The 25091-nt window shown below is 47.9% G+C and overlaps 1 protein-coding gene across 1 annotated transcript in view; it reads right to left on the reverse strand.

Moving 5' to 3' along the window:
* FAM53B (family with sequence similarity 53 member B) overlaps window positions 1-25091 on the reverse strand; it is a 57666-nt gene that overhangs the window by 16656 nt on the left and 15919 nt on the right. The window contains exons 2-4 of the mRNA XM_064145274.1: window positions 20751-20983; window positions 17782-17833; window positions 7671-8395 (exon numbers count right to left, since the gene is read on the reverse strand). Coding sequence (XP_064001344.1) covers window positions 7671-8395; window positions 17782-17833; window positions 20751-20819 — 846 coding nt within the window. The 5' untranslated portion in view covers window positions 20820-20983. The remainder of the gene's footprint in view (window positions 1-7670; window positions 8396-17781; window positions 17834-20750; window positions 20984-25091) is intronic.

Below are 25091 nucleotides of genomic sequence, written 5' to 3' on the forward strand. Positions count from 1 at the left end.
CAGCCACCAGGAGAACCCCGCTGCACACCCCACTCTGCTAGATCTCTGGCCCAGGCTGAAGCTGATTTTCTAATCCCCAAAACCACAAGAACCACTCATCCATATTTCAGGAGGACGCTCCTGTGATTCCTGGTGCAGCTGACTCCCTCCTGCAAAGGCACGTGCTCCTCGGGGGACAGTGAAGTCACCCCATGAATGGCACTGTCTACGGCTGTCAGACAACAACGTGAATAGTCCCGTTGTACCCAGCCCCAACACAGCAGCTCCCTTCCAGTAACAGGCATCTTTCAGGCACAAAGTCTTCTCTATAACTCTCCCTTATTAAGCACACCCTGTCTTCATCCTCACCACCTTCTAAGCTGCTGTCCACTACTGCCAGCACCCTCTCACCACCTTGCACTGCTCATCCACAAGGCAGATAGCTACATATGGTGAATTCATGACTGTGCAAAGCTCTTCAGGACCTTGGGAAGGTGCATGATAAGGTACATTTATCTGTTCTACAGCAACTAGTCTCTGTCCCCTGTACTGTGTGCTATATGGCCATGGTAGTGCCAAATGGATGGTTGCAGTGGATGACCTTAGGCATCTTTCTCAGCTGAAACAATTCTACAATTCTATGTCTAGACCTGCTTATGGACACGGTTCCCTGGTGTGCTTGGCAGCGCTGGGTTAGTCCTTGGAACCAATGATCTTGAAGGTCTTTTCCAATCTAAACAATTCCATGATTCCAATAACAAGCTTCCCAGAGGAGTAGTTTGGAAGTTGTCTGACACTCCTCAGTGTTCATGTGTACAACCATTGCAGGAAAGTCAATTGATGCTAGAGAAAACTCAGCAGCAGAAGGCATCAACAGTACAGTATTTGATATGAGAGATGTAACTCTTCAAACTGCAAATGTTTTGAAAGCTCAGGGAAGCCAAAACCTTGTGAAGCCATCAGAAACGACGCATGGGTGACAACCACAAGCCTTCACTTACTACCTGTGCATAGACCCTACCAGGGCACTTAACGCTGGCAGAAACTAACATCTCTCATCATGTGCCAGCAGTGTTACAGGTTATGTACCACAAAGATGCTTGTGCCTTTCATGGACTTGACTGACAGGGTTCAGAGGAGGTTCACAAAATGATCAGAGGCCTAGAACACCTCTGCAGTGAGGACAGGCTGAGAGAGTTGGGGTTGTTCAGCCTGGAGAACAGAAGGCTCTGGGGAGACCTTAGAGCACCCTTCCAATACTTAAATGGGGCTCTAAGAACACTGGGGGCAGACAGTCTAATTTTTAGCAGGGCCTGATGTGACAGGACAAAAGGTGATTTAAACAAAAAGAGGCAGATTTAGACTGGATAGAAGGAAGAAATATTTTACACTGAGTGTGGTGAAACACTGGCCCAGGTTGCCTAGAGAGGGGGCGGATGCCCCATCCCTGGAAACATTCCATGTCATGTTGTCTGGGGCACTGATAATAGTTGAAGGGCACCTGATTGCAGGGGGGTGCCCTAGATGACCTTTAATTGTCCCTTCTAATCCAAAATATTCTAGGATACTATGACTCTGGGTGGAAATGGATGATGGTCTTGTAGTCTTTGGATACAATTGGCTCTGGAAAGAAGTCACAGAATCATAGAATGTCAGAGGTTGGAAGGGACTCGCAGAGATCATCAAGTCCAACTCCCCTGCCAAAGCAGGATCACTTAGGGCAGGCCACACATGAATGAATCCAGACAGGTTCTGAGAGTCTCTACAAAAGGAGACTTTGGAACCTCTCTTGGGCAGCCTGTTCCAGTACTCTGTCACCCTCACAGTACAGAAGTTTCTCCTCATGTTGAGGTGGAATGTCCTCTATTCCATTGCCCCTTGTCTTATCAGAGAACAGTACTGATAAGAGACTGGCACCTTCTTCTTCACACCCACCCTTCAGATATTCATGAGCATTATTAAGATTCCCTCTCAGTCTTCTCCAGACTGAAGAGGCCCAGGTCTCTCAGCCTCTCCTCAGCAGACAGAGGTTCCAGTCCCTTGATCATCCTTGCAGCCCTCTGCTGGACTTCACATCTGTAAGAAGGCTATCTGCATTTGGAAACGTGTGATCACAAATTCCAGTCTCTCAGTAACAACCATACCAGAATGCTACCAGGCAGGAAACAGAACAGGGAGGAGATAGCAAGGGCCAGCTTTGCCACCCTGCCCAGGGAGGGCTGCCAATGCCCACGCGGGGCAGCTGCCACCGCTGCGACAGACATGCTACATCCCCCCAGCAGCTCCCTGGAGCCTGTGCGAAGGAAAGCAATCTGCTCAGCACACACACATGCCAACAGCAGGGCTGGCCCATGGCTGGCTTCCTGTGGATGGGTGACTCAGACCAAGCCAACGCAGCCAGGGTTCTCCTGCCCTGAGGCCTTTGGGCAAGGGAAGCCCACAGAGAGACGCTGGGAAGCAGTGGGTGCGGAGGTGGGAAACGGCAACCCCCCAGCTCACCGCAGAGCAAGGTGTCCTTTGGAGAAGAACTGTAGCAAACCACGGGAGAGGAAAACCAAGCAGGTGACATAGCATCTCTGGCAGGTTCTGGGGTATTTTTTGGACATTCATTTTTCTCACCTAATAGGCCCAGACAGCTTCCTCTGGTGTCTTGCAAAGGATCCAATCACCCATTCCTGCCAAAACCAGCCCAGCTGGTGCGAGCCCAGAGAATCATGGAATGGTGGGGGTTGGAAGGGACCTCTGAAGATCATCTAGTTCACCCCCCATGCTAAAGCAGGGTCACCCACAGCAGGCTGCCCAGGATTGCAACGTCCAGGTGGGTTTGGAATGCCTTCAGCGAAAGGGACTCTACAACCTCTCTGGGCACCCTGCTCCAGGGCTCTGTAAGTCCTTAAGAAGTTTTCCTTCTCAAGGGTGACCTCCCATTACCCCTGCAACATTGTTCATCTCCCATATTTTTTTAGCTGTACCCAGATGAGTAAAAACAGTTCCCTGAGAGACCTTCTAATTCATGCAAAAATCTGATCTTGCCCATTTCTTGCCCATCACATCCATGCTGGTATGGAGCTGCAAGAGTGAGAGCACTAACCTAGGAAGGACTCCACACTGCCACAAGATTCATTAACATGCTGTCAGAACGACTGCTGGGATTTTGGAGGTTGGATGTTGTCCTGCGTTGGCTTGCGCTTCATGTGGAAAAAAAGCTGAAGCTGGAAAGCAAGCCTAAGCCCTGCCCCAAAAGGAGAGGATGGCTGATGGTTTAAGGGGCCTAAGGATGGTTGGAAATGCCAAGCAGCTCCCCTCATACCCAAACTAGGGAAAAAAAAAATCAGGGTGCTGTGGCTTTTAAACATTGTTATGTTCGTGGTTTGGATTCTGCCTGAAGGTGAAGCCCCTCTGCTTTGGTGCCATTTGAGTAGCTATGGAGGGAAACAATATGGGCTCATCTCCCCTCTCTGAGCTATGGGAACTGCAGAGAGAAAAGACAAACCTAGCATTCTGTGGAATTAAAGGCAATGTTTTCCCAAGTATTTTTTCCTCCCAAAACAACTTTAAGTCTCTTTCTTAATTAGCCCAGTTATGTGGCCATGTAATTGCTTCCAGGAGCAGCACTCTCCCCTCCTGCCTGGCCTAAATATCCCTCCTGGTAGGATGAAAACATTTCTTTCAGGTCAAATTATTTTTATTTTGATTATGGTACTGAGTTTCAGGCCTATAAACACATGTGGTTACCAGAACAAGCACAAAATTAACCAATCTGCTGCCAGAGGCCAAGTGCTGACCCAGCACCTTGAACTCTATGCCGAGCTCTGCTATGAGCTCCCAGTAACTCACAGTATGCCTTTTGCCTCAGTTTCCCCATCTGCAAAGTGAATGCCCTGAGGTCTGCTGGAAAAGCCAGTCTGGACCATTTGGCTTTCCCTGCCTTCGAATCACAAAGACGACTGCACATAGGCCATTTGTACCTTGTGCAAAGCCAGACTGGGGCACATGTGCAACCATGTGGATCACCTCCAGTCTTGTTCCTAGAAAGTCATTAAAAGCAGCCTGGAGGAATACCCAAACCTGTGGCTTTTCCTGAGCACACTTATCCCCCATCTCCTACTGCCCACATGAAGGAGAATAACAGAATTGTTTAGCCTGAACAAGACCTTCAAGATCACTGAATCCAACCGTTAAGTGAGCACAGCTAGATGGTGTTCATGGTGTTCCCATCCCGGGGGCAGGGGGGGGGTCTGACTGTGTCCCACGCCCTGCAAGCCCGCCCCACCAAAGGCAAGAATGCTCACCATAACTTGCCTAATCCTGCTCGTCCCTCCGTGCCAGTCCTCCCACGCGAGAGCAGCCTGCCAGCACTGCTTTTCATAACTGAAGAGCTACGAAACCTCCGCACAGCTCCTGGCTTTGCTTTCTTCCCACTCTGCTAAAGTCCTACTGCCCCAAACCCAGCAGCATGTCCCTGCCTCGGGGATCCACTTGCTGCCACGGGTGCCCGGACCTGGCTGGCTTTCCTCCCTGGAAACCAAGGACACAACAAGGTTTGAAGCAGAGTTCATGGCCGTGCTGGATTTTGCCTTGGGCTGGATATCAGTTGCAGAGTTACATGCTGCTGCTGCTGCTGGTGTCTGGTTATGCTGGCAGCTAACTGCTGGGTACTTAGTACTCGCCATGGTCACCCTGGACCAGTGGGTGAGGAAAGGATGGGAGAGAGAGATGCTGCACCCAGGCAATCCCTTCCTTGTTCCTACAGTGCTCATGCCTTGCAGGAAGGGGCTGCAGGGCCTTTTCTTTACGGTCTGTGATCCCATCCCAACAGCTACTTTTGTCTAAACTCATGCTTGAGAGTAGCTGAGCAATGCGGAGTGCTCAAGTTCTGCTTTCTCTTTTTGAGGGATGTTTTGATGTGGAGGGTGGTAGCCAGAGAAAGCACAACTATTCCTCAAGCTGAAGGTTTTCCAGCAACATGGACTGAGCTGCTTTTGAGTGTTAAAGTGGTTAGACTTTTGTCATCCTTGAATCACTTTCCCATGACAAAGCCATGGCTATCCAAGTTACAAATGTGTGCCTGGCCCCATAATCCACTGGAGGGCAAGGGAAGCTTCCCAGTTCTCAGCTAAGCCCTTTGTTTCCTAGCCTAAACACTCTTCCCCTTGGTCTGATGTGATGAAGAAGCTTCCTTTGTCCCACAGCACCCTTGGAAAGCAAGGAAGGTCAGTGCTGAAGCAGAAGCACCAGTGTCACTTCCCCAGGGATCACACCTGGTGAAATATTTTGGCCAGATTTGCCACGTGATACCATTGGGTTTTGCAAAGCTTGCTGGCTAAGTTCAGCCTAACTGCTGAAGTGCTTAGTTGGGCCCATGGGGGTAATCAAATGTTAGCTCTGCAGTAATTTCAGGCCTATCTACTACACAAGAAATACGTGTCTCTGGGTGAAGGTGTCCGTGCGTGTCCTCCAAAAGCCTCACTGGAGCCTCGAGGGAGCAGCTGAAGGACAGAAGCTGGAAAACACTGATCCCAGCTGTGAGCTCTGCTTCAAGCCTCAAGGTCCTGTTGTCTCATCATCATGTCCCCAGTACCACACACGGCTGGAACACAAGGCTGCAGAGGGAATTAGGAGGGAACTGAGGATAACACCATGTGAGGCTTCTTGCCCACTGCCACAGCTCTGCATTACCTCTCGGATCTTTTCCTTCCAAAAGATGGGAGGTGGAAACCAGAGCCTGGACACTCTTCTCCTCTATCTATTGCATGAACCTTCTACATCAGCACAAAAAGCACCTGCAGGCAGCCTTGCCATCTACCACCTCTCTGGACAACCTAGGCCAGTGTTCCACTCTGCTTAGTGTAGAAAATGGCTTCCTCTTTCCCCCAGCCACTATGCACCATGGGCTTTCTGTCTGGGCAGCCCATTTCTGCAGCTCATCCACGACCTTCTCCTATACCAGTAGGTTATTAGGAGAGACTCAAGAAAAGCTGTGGTTTCCAGTGTGTGGTCACAAAGACAACAGTCTTACTCGCCCTATGGCTGGTTTTGAAGCACTTTGGGTCTTTTGCAGGCTTTGGTTTGCTGGGGGACTCCTGCACAACACATAGAGGTGAAGTAACCAGCAGCTGCCTGTAGAGAAGAAATCAGGATGGGGCAATTGTGCAGTTCCAATCTGTGGCTAGTAAAATACACTAATGCATAGAAGTTTTTTTTACTGCCTGCCCAGTTTACTAGCTAGTAAAATAAGCTTAGCATACTAAACATTGCCGGCATGGTTCATTAGAAGACAGGAGAAACCCTAATGCTTTTCCCCCAGTATCAGCCAAATATGTGATTCCCTCACCTTGTTTGAGCTCCTCTGGAGGAGAAGTCAATGTCTTCCTCCAAAAGCAATGCACTCCTTCAAACACCTGCTGTGCTGCCAAGCATGGAATGTCATAAAATCATAGAATGGTTTGGGATGGAAGGGACCTTAAAGACCACCTAGTTCAAACTCCCTTGCCATGGGCAGGAACACCTTTCACTAGACCAGGCTGTTAAAAGTCTCATCCAGCCTGGCCCCATCCAAAATACTGTGCCCTTGTAAGAGTAGAAAATGCATATACAGCCTTGGGACGCCACATCACTAGGGAATGGCAAGGAGAGAAACCCCACAGCTGTTTCTCCAGCCCACCCTGCAACTTGCTGCCAGCAGTTTCACTGTGAATGAGGAGGTGCCTTGCACCAGCTAAACTTTGTCTGCCAGGGCTGTAGAAAGAAAATCAGGGCAGATGTTCTCAGGTTTTCTTGGATGAAGCACAGCAGTAGAAATCATGGGAGATGTTTTCTGGCCAAGACAAGGTGATAGCCCTCTCTGGGAGGTGGCCACAGTAAACCCCCTTGCTCCCACAGCAAGAGCCCTGTGGTCTTCAGACCTCCTCTGTTATCTCCATCTCACCCAGAGATGGTGGCGCCATGGAAGGTATAGATACAAATTATGGATGTGGGAAACGTCACATCACAAAACTGCAGAAATAAGGACTTTTATGGATGTGAAATAAGGACTTTTATGGATGTGAAATGGGAATGCTGCTTGCAATGTCCTTCAGTGAAACTTCCTGCTCAAGTCCAGTCCCTTGGCCTGGCAGGGAGAAGACTGGGGGACAAAATCCTCCCTGGTTCTCACTTCAGATCCGTTACCTAGCTTTGTGCAGCAGATTTAAGAGAGAGGTTGTGCTCTGTGCTTGCAACTGAAAACGAAACATAACCCCTCCAGAGTGGAAAATTACAGAGGCTGAACATGTACAGCCTGTAGTGGTATGAATGTGGCAACTAATGGAGCCAGGCCTGGGTGCCTTGGGTTGTTGCCTTCAGCGTGCCATGGCAGACCCAGAGTTCTTCTCTCCTGAACTAAAAAATGTGAGGTTTTACATATTCTTGTTTGAAACATGTGCCAGGAGGAGTCACCAACATGGTGGGGCTGGTGTGAAAAAACCAGTGCAAGCCAGAAAAGTGGAGATGCCACTTGGAGAGGAAAGGGGTTTTTGCTCAGACAGGAAGATGCACTTCTCTGTGAGATTCAAGTTACTCTGCACACCACAAACCCACCTCAGGAGGAAGCCAAAAGCTCTTTTGGGAAGCAGGGAGCAGCATCACCTCGCTGCTGAGCTGCAGTTGCGTTGTTGTAGGGCCCTGGCAGGGACAGCGCTGCCCTATCTTACCTGGGTCATCTTGGCGAGGTCGAGCGAGGGCCGTTGCTCCTGAGCCTCCTCTGGCCTCCGCCGCTTGACGCCGACCTTCTTGTCGTTGAGGACGCAGGGCTGCGAGCGGCTGCGGGCCAGCCCGGCAGCGCGGCGGCCCAGCTGCGGCGTGGAGGCAGGCGTGCTGCTGGCCGAGGGCGGGCAGTACTCCGAGCCGGAGAAGCGGTCGTGCGAGCAGGAGAGCGACCGCTGCATATCCACCCGCTCTCCTCCGGGCCCAGCAGCGGCCGATTTCCGCGGCTGGCATGCCAGCCGGCTGCTGAAGGCAGGCTGCTCACAGGAGAGCGGGTTGGACCGCGACGGCAGGCTGAAGCTGGAGCTCCTCTGCATGGTGGCAAAGCCGTTGGAGTAACGCTGCACGCTGCCCCCGCTGTAACACCGCCGTTTCTCCACCGGAGTCCACACCTTTGAGCCGAGGGGTCTCCACGAGGTCCCGCAGCTCGACATTTCATCCGAAAAGGAGAGCGAGCGGCACTGGCGCTTGCTGGGGGGCGCCGCGGGGTTGCCGTGGGGGTCGCTGAGGCTGAGGTCTTTGATGAGGTTGGTGACGGAGCAGGCGCCGGCCGCCTCCCTTGGCCAGCGTGAGGCCTCCTCGCCCTTGTCTGACAAACACTCCCAAATGCTGGTGCCTGGCTGCTCGAGCTGCAGTGGACACTTCCTACTGAGATCTCTCCATCTGTCATTTTCTGGTTCAGAAAGGAGAGAAAAAAACACCCAAACCAACCAACACACACACACACACACACACACACACACACACAGAGGCATTAGCGTTAATTAATGCTGCGACTCGCTTGCCACGTCCACAGACACAAAGAGCAGCATATGGGACATCCTCCAGCACCAATTAATTAACTCTTGGAATATGGCTTTTCCAAACTGCCAGCAGAGCGGTGGCTGCAGCGGAGATGGAGAGAGGGACACAGTGAGAACTGCAGCAGGAGCAAAAGCGGTAGCAGAAGAGAGGAATGTGCCTTCCAAATCCAGACTGCACCGGCTAAGGGAACCCAGCAACGTCAAACGGCATGGCCATCGCCTTATCTCTGTGTTAGGTCATCTCTTGGACGCTTGTGGGTGGTCCTGGGCTCCACAAGCAACAACTGCCTGAGAGGCTCACCAAAAGTAGAAGTCAAGAGCACAAAGCTGGGGTGAGATGGACCTTGGAGGACAAAACACCAGAAAGCAGACATGACAGCAGTTAGGACTGTCCTAACAGAAAGAGGAGTGACCTTGGGCGTCAAGCAGCTTGTCATAGCACAGAAACCCCAACGAAAAACATCCCCGAGCCCACTGCTCAGCAGCTGCTGTAACAGCATCGCTCCAATTAAACCAGCTTATTCATGGCCACTAAGGCTCTGAGCATCTCTAATCAACCCAAAAATACTTTGCCTAACAAAGACTGGTGCACGTAATCAGATGTAAGATGGCTGCTGCTGTAACAGATGCATATGAAACCTCCAGCAGCTCTTTGCAAGGAGCTGTTCTGAAATCCCTGTTGTGAAGCCCTTCCTGCTTTTGCATTTCTGGAACAAACACAGCATGGGGACAGTCTTGAGCGGGGTCTTTTGTGACAGGACAAGAGGGGCTTTAAACTACCATTGTTTCCTTTTCACAGCCTATAATCTAATTCCTCTCACAAACTAGGCTCAAACTAGGAGAAGAGAGATTTAGACTAGAAAGAGGGAAGGCATTTTTTAAGCTGGGTGTGGTGAAACACTGCCCCAGGTTGCCCAGAAAGGTGGTAGATGCCCCATTCCAGATCAAGTTGGGTAGGGCTCTGAGCAGCATGATCCAGCTGACGCTGTCCCTGCTGATTGCAGGAGGGTTGAACTAGATGACCTTAAAAAGCCCCTTCCAACCTGAACCATTCTGTGATTTAAATTGTTTAATGGGTTCACTTATTTTAATTTTTTTAGGATACTTTTGAACATTTTCTCCCTCTCGTTCAGCTCCTTTATAGGGGAATTTGATCCTTCTGCAAATTTGTCTTGGACTTGGGAATCTTCTCAGTGCTAATCAATATCTAAAAGGGCCAGTGCCAAGAGAATGGGGACAGGCTCTTTCCAGTGCTGCCCTGTGACAGGACAAGGGGAAACAAGCCCAAACTGGAATCCAGCAGGTTCCACCTCAACATAAGGAGAAACTTCCTTCCTGTGAGGATGCCAGAGCCCTGAAGCAGACTGCCCAGAGAGTCCTGTGGGGACATTCCAAACACACCTGCTCTTGGGTGACCCTGCTTTTAGCAGGGGGGTTGGACTACATGATCTCCAGAGGTCTCTCCCAGCCCCCACCATTCTGTGATTAACAGTCTTACAAAGCAGCACAAAAAAAAAGACAGTGGTGACCTGTGCATGGTTTAGGGGAGAGCATCAAGAAATGCCTTTTATCAGATGGGCTTTGTGGTGCTTGGATAAAGCTCTGAGAAACTTGCACCTCCCAAGTCCACAGGCTCAAACATATGTGGTATGGGCAGCTCCATGTCAGAAGACTGCGAACTCAGCTCTATCTCTGTTCAGAAGTCCCACTGGTGACCAAGTTGAAACAGAGCACTAAGGGTGATGATCTCATTCCTGCATACAGTCTTGCTGACAACGAAAGAAGCAGCAAAGTGTCATCAAGGTCTGTCTCCCCAGTGCAGGTGAACAGGGCTCTCTCCAGTTACACTCAACAGGAAAACCATGGGAGGACAACCCCATCAGCTGCTGCTGCAACAGAGAAAAGTAATCACCCAGCAGACCCACTCTGCTGACTGCTTGTGTTGTTGGCTTGTGTTGCACAGAGAGGCAAACGGTGCTAGCTCACCACCACTGCCAAGTTTCATATGATCATATCAAAGTCATGCAATATATTTTAGGAGGTTTTGGGTTTCTCCACAGAAAGGAAGGATGAATTAAAAGTGATACCCAGCCTGCAGCTGCAGGTACCAGCCTAATAGAGAAGATGCAACGGTGCAGAATGTTTCTGATTGAGGCTTGGCTTCCAAGTCAGAAGGTCATATTTGGGGCACCTCACACCACTCTTGGACAGTCTTCTCATTTCTCACTGCATCCAGCTGCTGCCATAACAGCTCCAGCCACAGAGAGCCTGTCTCTGCCATCAATAACCACAGGACATTTTAACTGCTGTTGTCCTCATTTTAATAAACACAATGAAAAGTGAGAAGTCTGCCCTAAACAACTACATCTGTGTTTAGATCTTTATTATTTTTCCCTTTGTATTCTGCCGCCGGCAGAGAGATTTCATGGGTCAGGTCAGCAGACAAAAGAAACAGAAATAGAAGCTGATTTTTCATGGCAAGTTGCCACGGTTCTCCGGCTGGAGACGTCTCGCTGTACAAAAGGCCTTGGTGAGGAGGATATGGGACACCTTCCTCTTTCAGTCCCACTTTGGCACAAACAACATAAATCTTCCAAACCTTGCAAAGAAAACTGCACTGCTGTTCCCTTGCAGCGTGGTTTTTAGGCAGCGTAGGGAGAGCCTGGCAAAACTGTCCCCTCCCAACTACCTAGAGCCACTGACTAGTCCCACACTACTGGATAACCCCCAAAACATCTGGGTTTTTTTTAGTGCAAAAAGAAAACTGTTTACTCCAAAACAAATTGATGGAGTTATCCCAACCCTTAAAGAACCAGGAAAAGTGGGGGGTTTTTGAGGAGAAGCAGCTGAGACAACTGGGGCTAATTTTAGCTTTGAGAGGAGAAGGCTGAGAGGGGATCCTATTAATTAATGTCTATAAATATCTGACAGATGGGTGTCAAGATGAAGGTGCCAGTCTCTTTCTGATGGTGCCCAGTAATAGAACAAGGCACAATGGGTACAATCTGGAAGACAGGGAGTTCCACCTCAACATGAGGAGACACTTCCTTATTGTGAGGGTGATTGAGCCCTGGAAGAGGCTGCCCAGCGAGGTTGTGAAGCTGCCTGCTCTGGAAACTTTCAAAACCTACTTGGATGCATCCATTTGCAGCCTGCCCTGGTGATCCTGCTCTGGCAGAAGAGATGGACTCAATGATCTCTGGAGGTCCCTTCCAACCCCTACTAGTCTGTGATTTTCCATTTAATTTTTTAACAGTCACATCCTGAGCATGCTGATATCCAATTTCAGTGGAGCCATTAATATGGCTGCAGTTAAGCCTGTATTAAATTAATATGTATTAATTCTCTTAAATTACAAACCTCATCCTGGCTTACCCCAAGGCAGTAATTTGTTCCAGGATAAAACCCACCGTGAGAACCCCTCAGTTCACATGTGAATTGCTTTGCCTGAAGACTCTCTGTTGCTTATTGGAAAAAATAACAGAACACTCATTGTGTGAAGGTTGGAAAAGATCTTTAAGATCATCAAGTCCAGCTACCAACACAACACCACCACACCGACTGAGCCATGTCCCCAGGTGCCATGCCCCCAGGTTTCTTGAACACCTTTAGGGATCATGACCCCACCACCTCCCTGTGCAGCCTATTCCAATGCCTGACCACTCTTTCAGTAAAGAAATTCTTTCTAACATGCAATCTAAATCTCCTCTAGCACGATGCAGGTGTGGCACTGACGGACACTTCCCCTGATCAAACCAGTCCTTCTTGGCTATAGTGTCCTTGGATGAAGTTGCATCTTACTTTGGGATTTTAACTTGAAACTGCAAAACTCAACACTCCAAGTCACTCAATTGCATCTAGTAACTTTCTTTTGAGACATTCTGATCTGAAAAATCTGTATTTCCAGGGCGAGGCAACACATGGTGAATTTTCTGGCATCTCTTTGGTTGTGAAATAGCTTTCCAGCTCCCAAGACCTCAAGGGCTGTTATTGGCAGCCTACAGAGAACTGGATTTCTCATCCTGCCTTCTCTGGCCACAGCAGCAGGATCTTGAGCCTCCCTGCAAGTCACACATGAAGCAGCAAGAAATTCAAGTTACAGCTGCAAGCTCTCAGATTGCCCAGCCTTAGGAGGACCCAAACTCAAACTATTTCTGCTCTCCAAAGCAAGGATGCGATAGTTAGCTTAGATTCTGCCCTGGAAAGAATGATCTGAGCCTCAGCTCCCACACTGTCCCCAGCCTGCCTGCCTCCCTCCCTCCTCACCACCCTGCTGGCCTCCAGGAGTGCTTGGTGGCAGAGTCATTGATCCCAGGGTGGTGGGAGCCAGCCCTGCCAGGGATCCTCCAGAAGGCAGATGTTCGGTGTCAAACTGGCACAGTGCTCAAGGTGTGGGTGAAGAGTGGCTCTCGCTGCCAGCCATAGCACCTGCGTTCCATGCAAGGCAGGACTCACCAAGCAGGGCATGCAGCAACAAGTCCCAGCATGTTCCAGGTTCTGGCTGCCAGACTATCCTCTAATCGTCTATTTTCCTGCCCTCTTCTATTTTCAGAGACAAGACAGAGGCCACTGGCATGCGAGCACGGCCCAACCCATCCTGGGATCATCACACTCAAACGCTTTCAGCACCACTACCTATTCCTAAATTTCCTTTTGGGTAAAACCAAGACATTCACTTTTGAGTGACTATGAATCCTTAACAACGTCCATCTGTTCTGTGCAACTATCACTGCATCAAACAAGCCCAGTGGCCCAGGACACAGAGCCCTTGCAGCCTGAACTCACATCCTAAAAAAATCAGGGGGACAGGTGCTGTCCTCCAAGCATCCCTGAGAGCTTCAGCAGTCCCACAGAGAACAGGAGTCAGCCTCAGAGCACCACAGCCAGTTTCCCAAATGCTGAGCTCCAGGTTTAGCAGCAGAAGAGCATGGGCACGTCAGGCACCTTGCAGGCTTTCTAAACGACTGCTGTGCTCCTCTGGTGACACAGTACATTTTAATGACCACGTTCATAACCACAGCAAAGGGTGTAAAACAAAAACGCTGACACAACTCTAACTACAGCAACACAAATGTGCTGCTATAATATTTTAACAGTTCTTTTTTATACATAATGCATGATCCTTCTGCTCAAGTTGCCTCTCTATGTTCTTCTCCCCTGAAATAATTTACATTAATACATAATTTATTATATCAACTTGTAAAGCAATTACGGGTTTCAATCAATTCTTCTTCTCCTTTTTGGCAGATAAATTCTGTTTGGCTCCTAACCCAAACATTTGTCTTTGCATGAGTGTGCATCCAATTCCCTTTTTCACATGTTGTTCAAGTTGAAATTTTGTCTCCTGGTGCCCATGCACAGGGGAAAAGCCAGCCTGCATCTTCCACTGCCCCACATCAGTGTTCAGGAGATGATTATTTCTAAGTGTGGAACAAGTTTAATGGTTGTAATTAGCTGATGGCAGTGCCACAGAGCCTTCCGACTGCAGAAAGATCAAAATACAATGCATGGAGCTCTGTTTCAGTAGGAATCGAAGACAACAACTCCCAAATCTGCCCCTGGAGAACAAACACATCAGTGGGCTGTGGGCTCCTCGTGCCAGCAGCCTGCATGGGGCAGGGAAGTTCCCCACCTTGGCAGTGAAACGTGCCCTACTCTTCAACATGATCATCTGGTGAGGTTTCCCTGCTTCAACTATGCCTTGTCATCTTTCCCTTTGTGGCTGTTCCTCTTTGTGGGTTGACTGTGCTTGCCTATGCACAAAGATGCTAGTCTATGATGGTGGCCTTTCCAGAAAACCCTCTTAATCACAGGAAATCCTGCTTCAGAAGCAGGTAGTGTGTAAGCCCTGGAAGTGTCTTCAGGATGTAATCAAGGGCCATCACCCCTCATGGTCTGGCCTTTCTTTTGGCTTCTTTGCTTTCCTCCATCACCCATGCAGTGGGTGACAAGATGCAGGATCATAGAATATCAGGGGCTGGAAGGGACCTTGAAAGATCATCCAGTCCACCCCCTCTGCCAGAGCAAGATCGCCTAGACCAGATCACACAGGAATGTGTTCAGGCAGATTTTGAATATCTCCAGAGAGGGAGACTCCACAGCCCCCCTGGACAGCCTGTTCCAGTGTTCTGACAGCTCTTTGAGTTTTGGACAGGACTTCATCCTGTGAGTGCCTCTTGCCCTGGACCACTGGGCTCATTTGGTGAGCTGAAGGTTGCAGATGAGGATATTATTAAGAGTTTATGTTCATACCTAAAATTCAGTGTGTCACTTCCAGGTAAGAGGTTTGCAATGGTAAGACCCAAGGCTGCAAGTTCCCCAACACATACTTGACCACCTGGGCACACATTTGCTCATACTCAGTTAGCTGTTGAGCAACACCTCCAGATCCTTTTCTGCCAGGCAACTTTCCATCCACTCTGCCCCAGTCCTGAACTACTGCATGGGGTTGTTGTGACCCAAGTGCAGGACCTTGCACTTGGCCATGTTGAATGTCATACTTGCCCTGTCATATGCTAGGGAAAGGTCAAGTGGCACTGCCAATGCCTTGGTCAAACATTCTAAATTTTCTTCTTCCACCCATTAAAGACAGAAAAAAATCAATATAAGAAGTCAAAATAGTCTCCCAACTTTCTAACATGCCATCCCTGGAGGTGTTCAAGAAGTGTGTATGTAGGATATAGTTTAGTAGTCATGGTAGTTGGGTTATGGTTGGGCTTGATGATCTTAAAGATCTTTTTCAACCTTAATGATTTGATTCTCTTCCATTCATTTTCTTTCTCCAGCAGAGCCACTGATACTTTCACTGGGGAGATGTGATGGAGACTGCAAGGGAAAGGGGGAAAAAAAAGGAGGAAAAATTCCATCCAACAACAGGACAATTCTTACATTCCCAGGTGGTTCCAAGGACTCACCAAGGAGAATGGGAAAAAGAAAGCATTGAATTTGCAATTTTTGGCAATTCACCTCTAATCTTCCTCCTAGCAAAGGGCTATACAAAGATGAAAACCAGTCTTTTTAGTAATATTATCATCACACTGGCAAGAGTATTTATCATAAAATCTAAACATCAAAAGACTATTTAGGTCACCTTGGGAAGTGGATCTGACATTACATCATCCAACATACCAAGTTTACTCAAATGGTGAGTTACATTACAGCCTATAATCAAATTTCAGACTCTGGTAGTGTTTAGGGTACCTTACAAACTATCCACATCTAAGATGCATGGGCTTCAGCTCACTCTTTTTCCCTGCACAAGCCACAAGTAAGCAGGATTCCAGCCCTGCCGTCTTGGCCTTGTTGGGTTTCTTGGTCATGGTGCATTATACATTCCTTGGGACTTTGATCCAACCTTTTCCTTCTCCTTCCTGAAGATAAACATTTCTGAGTTGATGCCAGTGGGAAGCTCTGCAGGGTTTGGATGATGTCCTCCCTGGAGGTCTGGCTGAGGCTACAGTTCTCTCTGCCCCACTGTCCCAGAGCTGCCTTCCTGCCCAAAGCTGTCCTCACCCCCAAAGGCAACTGGGAAGACCATGTGCTAAGATCCTCAGCCCCTTCTGTCTAAAAACACAGAAAATTCAGCCAAGGTCCCTCCATCCCCCCAACTTTGTACATGGAACTACGAGTCCTTGCCTCTCTTTGGCTGCACGGCCAGGCCAAACGCCAGTGAGTTTTATCTCAGTACTTTCCACCCACAGCGACTCGGCCCTTTGATCTGAAACAGTCCTCACTGGATTAGTCTGTGATCAGGGCTCATGTTTGGAGATATCAAGAAGAACACTTGGAAAAGAAGCCTAAAATTAAACCCAAGCCAACTGATGCCTTTGCATGCTGAAGAGATTGCCTTCTCTTGCCTGAGCATGACGAAGACCATTATGTGGAAAGCTGTGGTCAAGGAGGTGACCTTGGAAGGTTTCCTCAGAAAGAGGATAATTTGGCAGTCAAGGAAGACCAGCACAGTGCTATGAAGACAGCTTTGTAAAAGCTCTTAGAGACAAGCTGCTTTTCAATTAGGCACAGGCTCTTCCTACCCACTGAAGAGCCAGCCAGTCCCACAGCACACGGGAAACCATCTGATTTGGTTTCTTTGTTCCTTACTCATGACAGTCAGCAGAAAGGGAATGGGCTGTCCCTAACCCTTCTGGACTTTGAAGCTTATGACTTCTATTTGAAAAAATCCAAATGATTCCATCTTCCTCGAGCCCCCCCCACCCCAGTAACTGGAGTTATCAGAGAGCTTGGGAAATATCCCCTGTCAATGGATGTGCTCAGCTCCTATTAACACTAATGAGAGTTGTGCCCATGAAGAAAAGGGGAAGCCTCTTTGTCTGTCAAGTATTGGCTTTCATAGCAAGTAGCTTGGCTCAAACTTGACCTACAATTTTAATTGGGCTTTAAGACTTTGTATAGGGACAGCCTTCCCATTACAAAACCCAAAGAAGACAATGTAGCAGCACACCATTCTGTACTATGTGTTTTTTTAGGACCATTGGCCAAGCCATCAATTTTGGTGACTGATCAGCATATAAATTGGAGTGGTCTGGCCAGGGGAGTCTCCCTCTCTGGAGATATTCAAAACCTGCCTGGATGCATTCCTGTGTGATCTGGTATAGGTCACCCTGCTGTGGCAGGACAGTTGGGCTGGATGATCTTTCAAGGTCCCTTCCAACCCCTAACATACTGTGATTCTGTGAAAAATTGATAGTATGCCCTGATATAAAAGGTATTACACATGATATACTGTGGTTATTGCCAATAGCAAAAATAAGATGTTTTCCTTGTTGTCTGAGGCCTGTCAAAACACTTTATGCCAAGTGGTAGAACATTTTAATGATAATACTTGTATTTATTACTTGCATTGTGCAAAGAGCCAAGAGTCATGGGCATGGGCTGGATACTCAAACACAGCCTCAGATCCAAAATCTTTATCATCAAAACTGTATGAGTTACTCTAAAAATAAGCAGATATATTGAAGGGGTAGGGAAAGGAGATAAGCAAGTTTCTCAGCAATGGCAACAGAGCAGGACAACCATCCCTAGGAAGGAGGGTGGCATGGGCAAGATGGCCAGCAGTAATAGGCATGGGGGCAAGTGCCCCACTTTTCCTGCTGTGCGGGGCATGTGGGTGGATGCTCACCCTAGGTCTGCAGGGGAGCATTTTTTGGAGAGATCCAGGTACTCAGGGTACCTTCCTGCTCATTGCTGTAAGCAAGTGGAAGTGGAGTAAATATGAACTGAAGCGTCTGTTACTTACCCATCACGCCACAAGAGAAGAGAGTAGGTCCTTGACTCATCTTTGGAGTGTGCTGCAAACAACCAGAAAAACTATTCACTTCTTGCAGACTCGACCAGGGGCACCAGAAACCAGTCTGCCTCTAGCCTTGGCACAACCTCATGGCACTTGGCAGAGAGGAGAGCCTCAAACACTCAGGATTGTCCTGTTTTGGCAGGAACCAAGGAACAGATCCCATGATCTTCTCTCAAAGACATCAGATTTAGTTACATGCTGTGGAGAGTTGGTGATGAGACTCAAGTTTGCAGATCATGTGTCCTGCAGCTAGCCCTGACCCATAGGAATAGCTGCAACAAGGTATCCAGCCCCAGGACCCAAAACACCACAGAAACTGAACTGGGAGCTCCAGTTCAATGCTAGTTCTGGACCAGGTAATAAAGAGCAGCACAGTGGTATCTGAACCCATCCAAGGCCATTGAGCCTCCTATCTAGGTATAAAGAGGCTACTGCAGTTTTCTTTAAACAGATAGTGTGTTTCTAAGGCAAGATGTCCTCCCTCCAGCACTTCTGGGGACTCCACATTCAAGTTGTGCTGATTTACACTAAAACCACCACTGTATGGGTACAAAATAATCCTGGAGGCTTTTTAAACTCTTTTTTTTTTTTTTTTTTTCCTATAAGAATTTGACAGCATTAAGAGACATCATCAGACTTCTAAAAATGGGTATGGACAGTTTTCTATACTGTATATATACAGTATGGTGTATGTCATCAGCAGCTACATGCCACTTCAGCTGTGCCTGCAAAAGCACACTTTCAAACTCATTTTTCCTTTCTTATCCCCCCCAAATATCCATATTCAGCTCATGAAGTGTCTTTCCTGGCAACATTATCCCACCTGGCTGACGTGTGACATCAACTGAGGGAAGAACCAGCACGACCTTCCTGTTAACCTGTGCTGCCACAACTGCATTTTATTTGGCATTAGGTCACCACATTCACATTTTCTCCCTGATCCACGCTTTGCATGTTGCCTCCTCACATCACCATCACAATTATTATTTTATTATTATTATCACCATCATTATTATTGTTAACCAAATGCTGGCACCTGCCTGCACAGGCCAATCCAGCACAAGGAACCCACTTCATACGCAGAATACTGTAAATATTGAACATGGAGGCAGAAAACAATGATGAGGTGCAGGTGTGTAAAAGGTAAAGAAATATTGGTCACCTTCTTTGGAGCATGCATCACATTTCTAGTTGAAGTAAGGATGTATTTATCTGTCAAGCCCCACCTTATGAAGCAGCAGATAGAATTAATCAGGAGACAAAGACAAGCAGCAGTCTCCAAAAGCTGACCAGAGTGGAACCGTGATGGAAGTGGGACGAGCCCCAGAGAAGGCAGCAGTTGTTCCAGCACACATGTGCCAACCTCAGAGACCAGCCACTGCCTTCTAATGCAGGATGGGGAGGAACCTCTTTAGGTGACATATGTCTGACATTGAACATAATTACCAATTTGTAAGAGTTTTTCTGGGAACTGAAACAAATGAGCCCATTGGGTCTTGGGTGTCCCACTGCTCAGACATTTATTTCTTTTAAATTTTGCTTTTTGGCCTTTCCTATAATAAGTCAACAAAAGAATTCTTGCTTTCTTTGGTGGCTCAGTCTTCTTGTGAACACCTGCCCCAATTTAACAGCCTGGATAACCCAGAAATTCAACTTGTGCAAGCAAGACTATCATTGCATTATTGACCCAGCCCAGGGCACTTGGTAAACACCTGAGGGCAAAGTTTCACATTCCAGCTCTGCACCTCCACTGCCCACCATCAGACAGGCTGGGTGCCCATCCCTTCCCCTGCCATCAGGCAGCCTGGATGCCCAGCCCTTCCTGTAGTAGTAGAAGAAAATACTTCTCATCTACCTCTTTGCAGCACACCTCCTGGGCCATGGCTGGAACTGAATGCTCATGCTCCCCCCATTCGTGGAAGATGCTGCCTTTGCAGCAGGAGCCAACACAAAAGCAAGGATGTTCTATCAATAACATTCCTCCCCAGACTGCACCCTTTTAAGGTAGGATTTAAAGCTGCCTGTGGCTTGCTTGCTGCCTTCTCCAGCAGACACTGCCAGGGCAGCCTGCCTTTACCTCAGTATGCCATGCTATCTGCCCAGGAAGCCCAGCTGGACAGTTTGTCATCCTCACATTTAGGCATTTATACAATTTTGTTTTTTGCTCTGCTCAAAACTCCCATTTATGGCCAATCCTGTCAGATGCTTCCTGCTGCGTTCCTGCACGCCCTTATCTGAGATGCTCAGCACACCCTGCATGAACAGACTTTCACTGTCATTTCTTCTCAGACTATAACCATGTCTTCTGAAGGACAGAGGAGCAAACAACAAACAAACACACTTGCTCTGAGCTTTTTTAGACATCTTTCCATCATCCCACATCTCCTCCTCTTGCTCCTGTTCCCCATCCTTGCCTGCTCTGACATTGGTCCCAGACAAGATGCTGCCTTTCATTTGTCACTACTATAGATGTGCACCCCTTTTCTCACTCATTGCAGCATGATTTAATGTGTTTGCCACCCTTGACTTGGGTTTTTAAGTCACATGGTGGGATTTGCATCTCTCCAGGTTGCCAGTGAGCCTGTTAAGTACCACAGCACTGCCCTTTGCCATCTCCCTCTTAATCTTGCTCCCTGCTTGCTCATCCTCCTGTTAATGAGGAGCATCTGTTTGCTGTCAGTGATGCTGTTTTTCATGGCATTGGTTTTATCTTTTTTCTGCTTATTCCATTGAATGCTTACTAAAATTCACATATGCAAAACCCACAGCACTCCAATAACTTCTTCATCACCTGCTCCTTGGATATTAATGCAGCTCAGTAGAAAACAGTACTATAAACCATCTAAAGATGCAGTCCTGCAGTACAAACAATTCTCATCATAAAGCCACAAGCAAAAGGACTTCACAAAGCTTACCAGCTCAGTCCTGCATGTTACAGAGTCAGCACCTTTGTTATCCCGAGTTTTGGTTAAGATCATCACCATGGTAATGCAATCCTGCCTCAGAGTCCATTGGGGTCCAGGTGAAGTGTGCTGGCAGCCATGGTCTGGTGAAGCTCCTCTTTCAATCCATGTTCCCCAAGGAAAGGCTTGGCCCCACTAGCTCCTAGGTGGATGTGCAGGAACCACCTCCGAGCATAGAAAACTCCCTGCATGGAGAGAGAGAAAGTGCTTTAAAGGACTTGCCCAGAAGGATGGCAGCATGGAGGGTGGGTGCAGTGGCCAAGGGGTGAGTGCTGCTCCAAAAATGCCCCAAGAGTGGTTAGCCCGGGAGAGTACTGATCTTTGGCTCCTTGATACTGCTGGCATGCCTTTGTACTCATCAGTACAGAGGTCTTCCATGGGACAGGCACTCACACAAGCTGTTGGAAGTACGTAAGGTACACAAGGTGATCCAGAAGGACAGAAATACAATAAATAACTAAAGATTCCCCTGAATTCTCCCTTTGAAAAGGGGGACTACATTGAAGACAGCACAGCTTTGAAAGAAGGGCTCATTAAAGCCTGCAGGTTGGTCTCACAGAAACCCTCACCCTCAGTACAGCTGGGAGCAGAAGTTCACCAGAAAAAGCTGCACTGGCATCATTAAGGTTGTGACGTCCCACCCTAGTTGCTCCTCTCTCATAAAGAGCCCCTTGAGTGAAAAAGTGAGGCAAAGAGTTGCCTTCAAGGGAGGAGAAAGCTCTCTGTTCTGAAATCCTAAGGATCACAGCATGCCTCTAGATCCTTACCTATTTCTTAGGTAGTTTTAGGTAGGAAAAGCTAAAAGCTGCACAAACCAGAGTGTGTATTAAAAAACAAACAGCAAGCCAGACTCATCTGGCACCACACAGACCTGACCATAAGCTCTGCCTCGCCTCCTGGCATCCTCTCTGATAAACTTACTCCTCTGCAACAGCAGACAGATTGCAATTCAAATCTGATTATAGAAATCAGTGTTTTCCCCAAGCCGCTCCTCTAATCCTGTTTCACTATTTTGTTATCTTGAATTAATGCAAACAACCAAACCCACCATTCATTATGATCCAAAGAGCACAAAGCACCGACCTTGTAACACACAGTCAAAACCCAGCTGTGATATTGAGGGACAACACTTGAGAACGTGCTGCTATGTATTAAACCTCACTATGAACTGATAGGGCTTCTCTTCCCAACTCCTAAATCATCTTTTCTGTGTTTACTTGGATTAGAGCTTGGGATGGTGTTTTGAGTAGCTCACTTGAACGCCAGCTGGCTGGTGAAGAAAAATCACCTTCTACTATTTCGTGAGGACAAAGTTCACCCAGAGTGTCAAGCCAGGATTGGGAATCAATACATTTTACAAAGATTTACTGTTCTCAGGGGTACCTGGTGCAGTCTCCAGCTTCTTAAGGGAGATGTACAATTTGCTGGTGATTTCACCATAAAGCTTTGGGCAGCCCAATGACCAAGTGGGAACAGTCCAAAAGAAAAGCAAAGCATTTCAGACCACCACAATGAAACATATTTTGTGACTCCAGACCATATATTTATACTATAGATAGTCTGGGTTCATGCAAGAAGAGGACAGCATAAAGGAGGATGAGGTGGCTGGAGCACCAGTTGACTAACACAGCGACATGACCCACAAACACAGGGCTGCAAACCCCTGAGTGATCCTGGAGGTAGTTCAGACACCTTGTTACAGCATATGGAACCCCAAGCTTATGCTCAGGAGGCTCCCCCAGCCCTGTGCTGGGGAAAGTCTGAAAACATCAAGCTGCTTTCCAGGAACAAGCAGAATTTTGCTGTGTGCTCATTATTAAGCTGCACAGGAGTGTTACATCTCTGCATTTTAATGGTCCTTGCATCAAACATAGTGGTATGAAGCAAAATCTAGAGGTCTCGTTCAGGAAGGGTGGCTGCTTACACCATGTTGTGAACAAACATGAGGTGAGAAGATGCTCCCCAAAAAGGACTGCCTGGAACAGGGAACCGAGAGGGACACATGGAAGTTTTGGTTAGAAGACATCTTTAAGATCCTCAAGTTCTACCATTAACCCAGCACTGCCAAGGTGTGTGGAAGTGAGAACCAAGTAACGTGGAAACAGCTGTACAGGGGAAAATAAGCAACATGGTGGCATGTGTGCTGCTGAAGCCTCCAGTGGTTTACAGCAAGAGCTCCAACAGCAGTGCAGGGCCCCAGCAGCACAATGTGGTAGCTGCACAGCACCTCATCCCTGCTGGCTCACCTCCTTTTACTTCTAATGAGTGCTCTCCCTGCAACTTCAGCTCCATCAGCTCCCACGGTTGAGCTTCAGAGAAGGAGCAGGGCAGTGGCTGCCTTTGCCAGTATCAGAGCTGGCTGCCAGAATACAGCTCTCGTTCCCCAAGGAAAAATCTCTTCCTGTCAAACTTGCAAGGCCAGCAGCCTCCCAAAGAACTACAGAATCATTCTGGTTAGAAGAGACCTTTAAGATCATCAGGACCAACTGCTGACCTAGATAAGCATGTCCACCTGATCTAGTTGAAGATGTCTCTGCTCACTGCAAGGGACTTCTAAAGGTCCCTTCTAACCCAAATCATTCAATGACTGTGATTCTATGATTTTTATCTGCCTCAATCTCTGTTGTCCTTGATCCCAACAAAGAGATAGGGATGTTTGCCGTGGGGACAGACTGTTTGGGAGGACACTAGGGCCACTGCCAGCAGCATGGGATACAGAGATCAAAGAGGCATTCAGAGCAGTATGAAAGCACTTAAACAGAGTTCCTCGTTACCAAGCTATGATTTCTTCAGGAATAATTATCTTTCCCTAAGGTAATGGTTAAAGTTGCTGCAGCAGACTCCTACACACACCCAGGCATGTGGCAGTGTGCAAGTACAGGCACATGCTCCTTGCACCTCCCATCTCATTGCTCCACTGCATCTCCTGCAATTAACACAACCCTAATGACAGCAAACCAGCAGTAAACTGGCAGTTAACATCACCCAACATCAGGTCTGAGGCACGCTTGTAGGTCTGGGCTCTTTTATCTACCGCTTGGTTTGGTTTTGAAATCATCCCCACCAAGAAACTGCAATAAAAAGCAAAACTTCACAGTGAAATGTGATCTCTGGCCCTCCATCCTGCTTCACCAGGCTCCTGACACATGGTGTGACCCTGTGTGGTTCTTCTGCCTGGTCATGTCCTACAGCAAGGGGGATACAAAGGCTTAGGCAGATCTGGGATGTTCTCTTTATTGCCTCTCAGGAGGAAACTATGATGTATTTATAGACTGGACGCTTTCACACACACACATGCCAATAAAAAGATACTCCTCAGGGACCATTAATTATTGTAAGAAATGCACTTCCTTATTTGCAATCAGATAAAGGAACTATCTCCATCCCTCTGTCAAGGTTAAGTTTAGACTTGGACCATGGCCACTGGAATCAATGTAATCTCCTGAGCTGAATGGAGCACCTGTGAGCAGCACTGGTACATAGAAACCACCAAATTTTAGCAAGTTGTGCTTTTTCTGTAGGTAATTCTTCAAAATACAAACATACTAGAAGCCTCTGTGATCTTTGCAGTTGCAAAGGTGGAAAGAAGCTTCTCTCAGAGCTCTTTTCTGGACAGTATCACAGCAACCCAATGTTAGGCTTGGTAAAAAATTACACTGCACAAAGAGTAAGGCAGATGATCCAACTTTCACCCACACACTTGAAAGGTAATGTTTGTGAAAAGAGATGAGCTCCTTAAATGGTACTTTACAAGCAAGGAGTAAAGCCCTAGAGCAGCTCATCATGGGCAGACAGCAGCAAGTTCCCACTCCCTGCACCACAAATGGTGCCACCACAGCAGACACCACGCACCAAGTCACAGCCATTCCCCTTTTATCTGCTGTACTGAAAGTCCTCAGGACTTAGCAAACTCTCTGCTGGGTGCTTTGCCAAGGCTGGAGGGAGCCTGAAGCACAAACAGTATCATACACCCATACCTCTGACCCTCAGCACAACTCTTGGTGAAGACAATTGAGGACGAGCATCACGCAGATTTCCATTCATTGTGGGACCACCACTCTTAAGTACAGTAATCATTCAACCACAGTTCAGCCCAAATAATCCATCTCCAGACATACATACTGTCAGAAAACCTATTTGCAGGCAGCAAGGACACACAGGAATGAGGAATGTGGGCCCCTGGTACACTTTATGAGCACCACAGTGGGATCACTCAGAGTATAAAACATCTGTTTCCACCCATTTTTCAGTGCTCCTCAAATCTTTCAGTGACAAAGCCACAACCCATGTAGG

The sequence above is a fragment of the Pogoniulus pusillus genome, chromosome 6, assembly GCF_015220805.1.
Source record: "Pogoniulus pusillus isolate bPogPus1 chromosome 6, bPogPus1.pri, whole genome shotgun sequence".
Lineage (NCBI taxonomy): Eukaryota > Metazoa > Chordata > Aves > Piciformes > Lybiidae > Pogoniulus > Pogoniulus pusillus.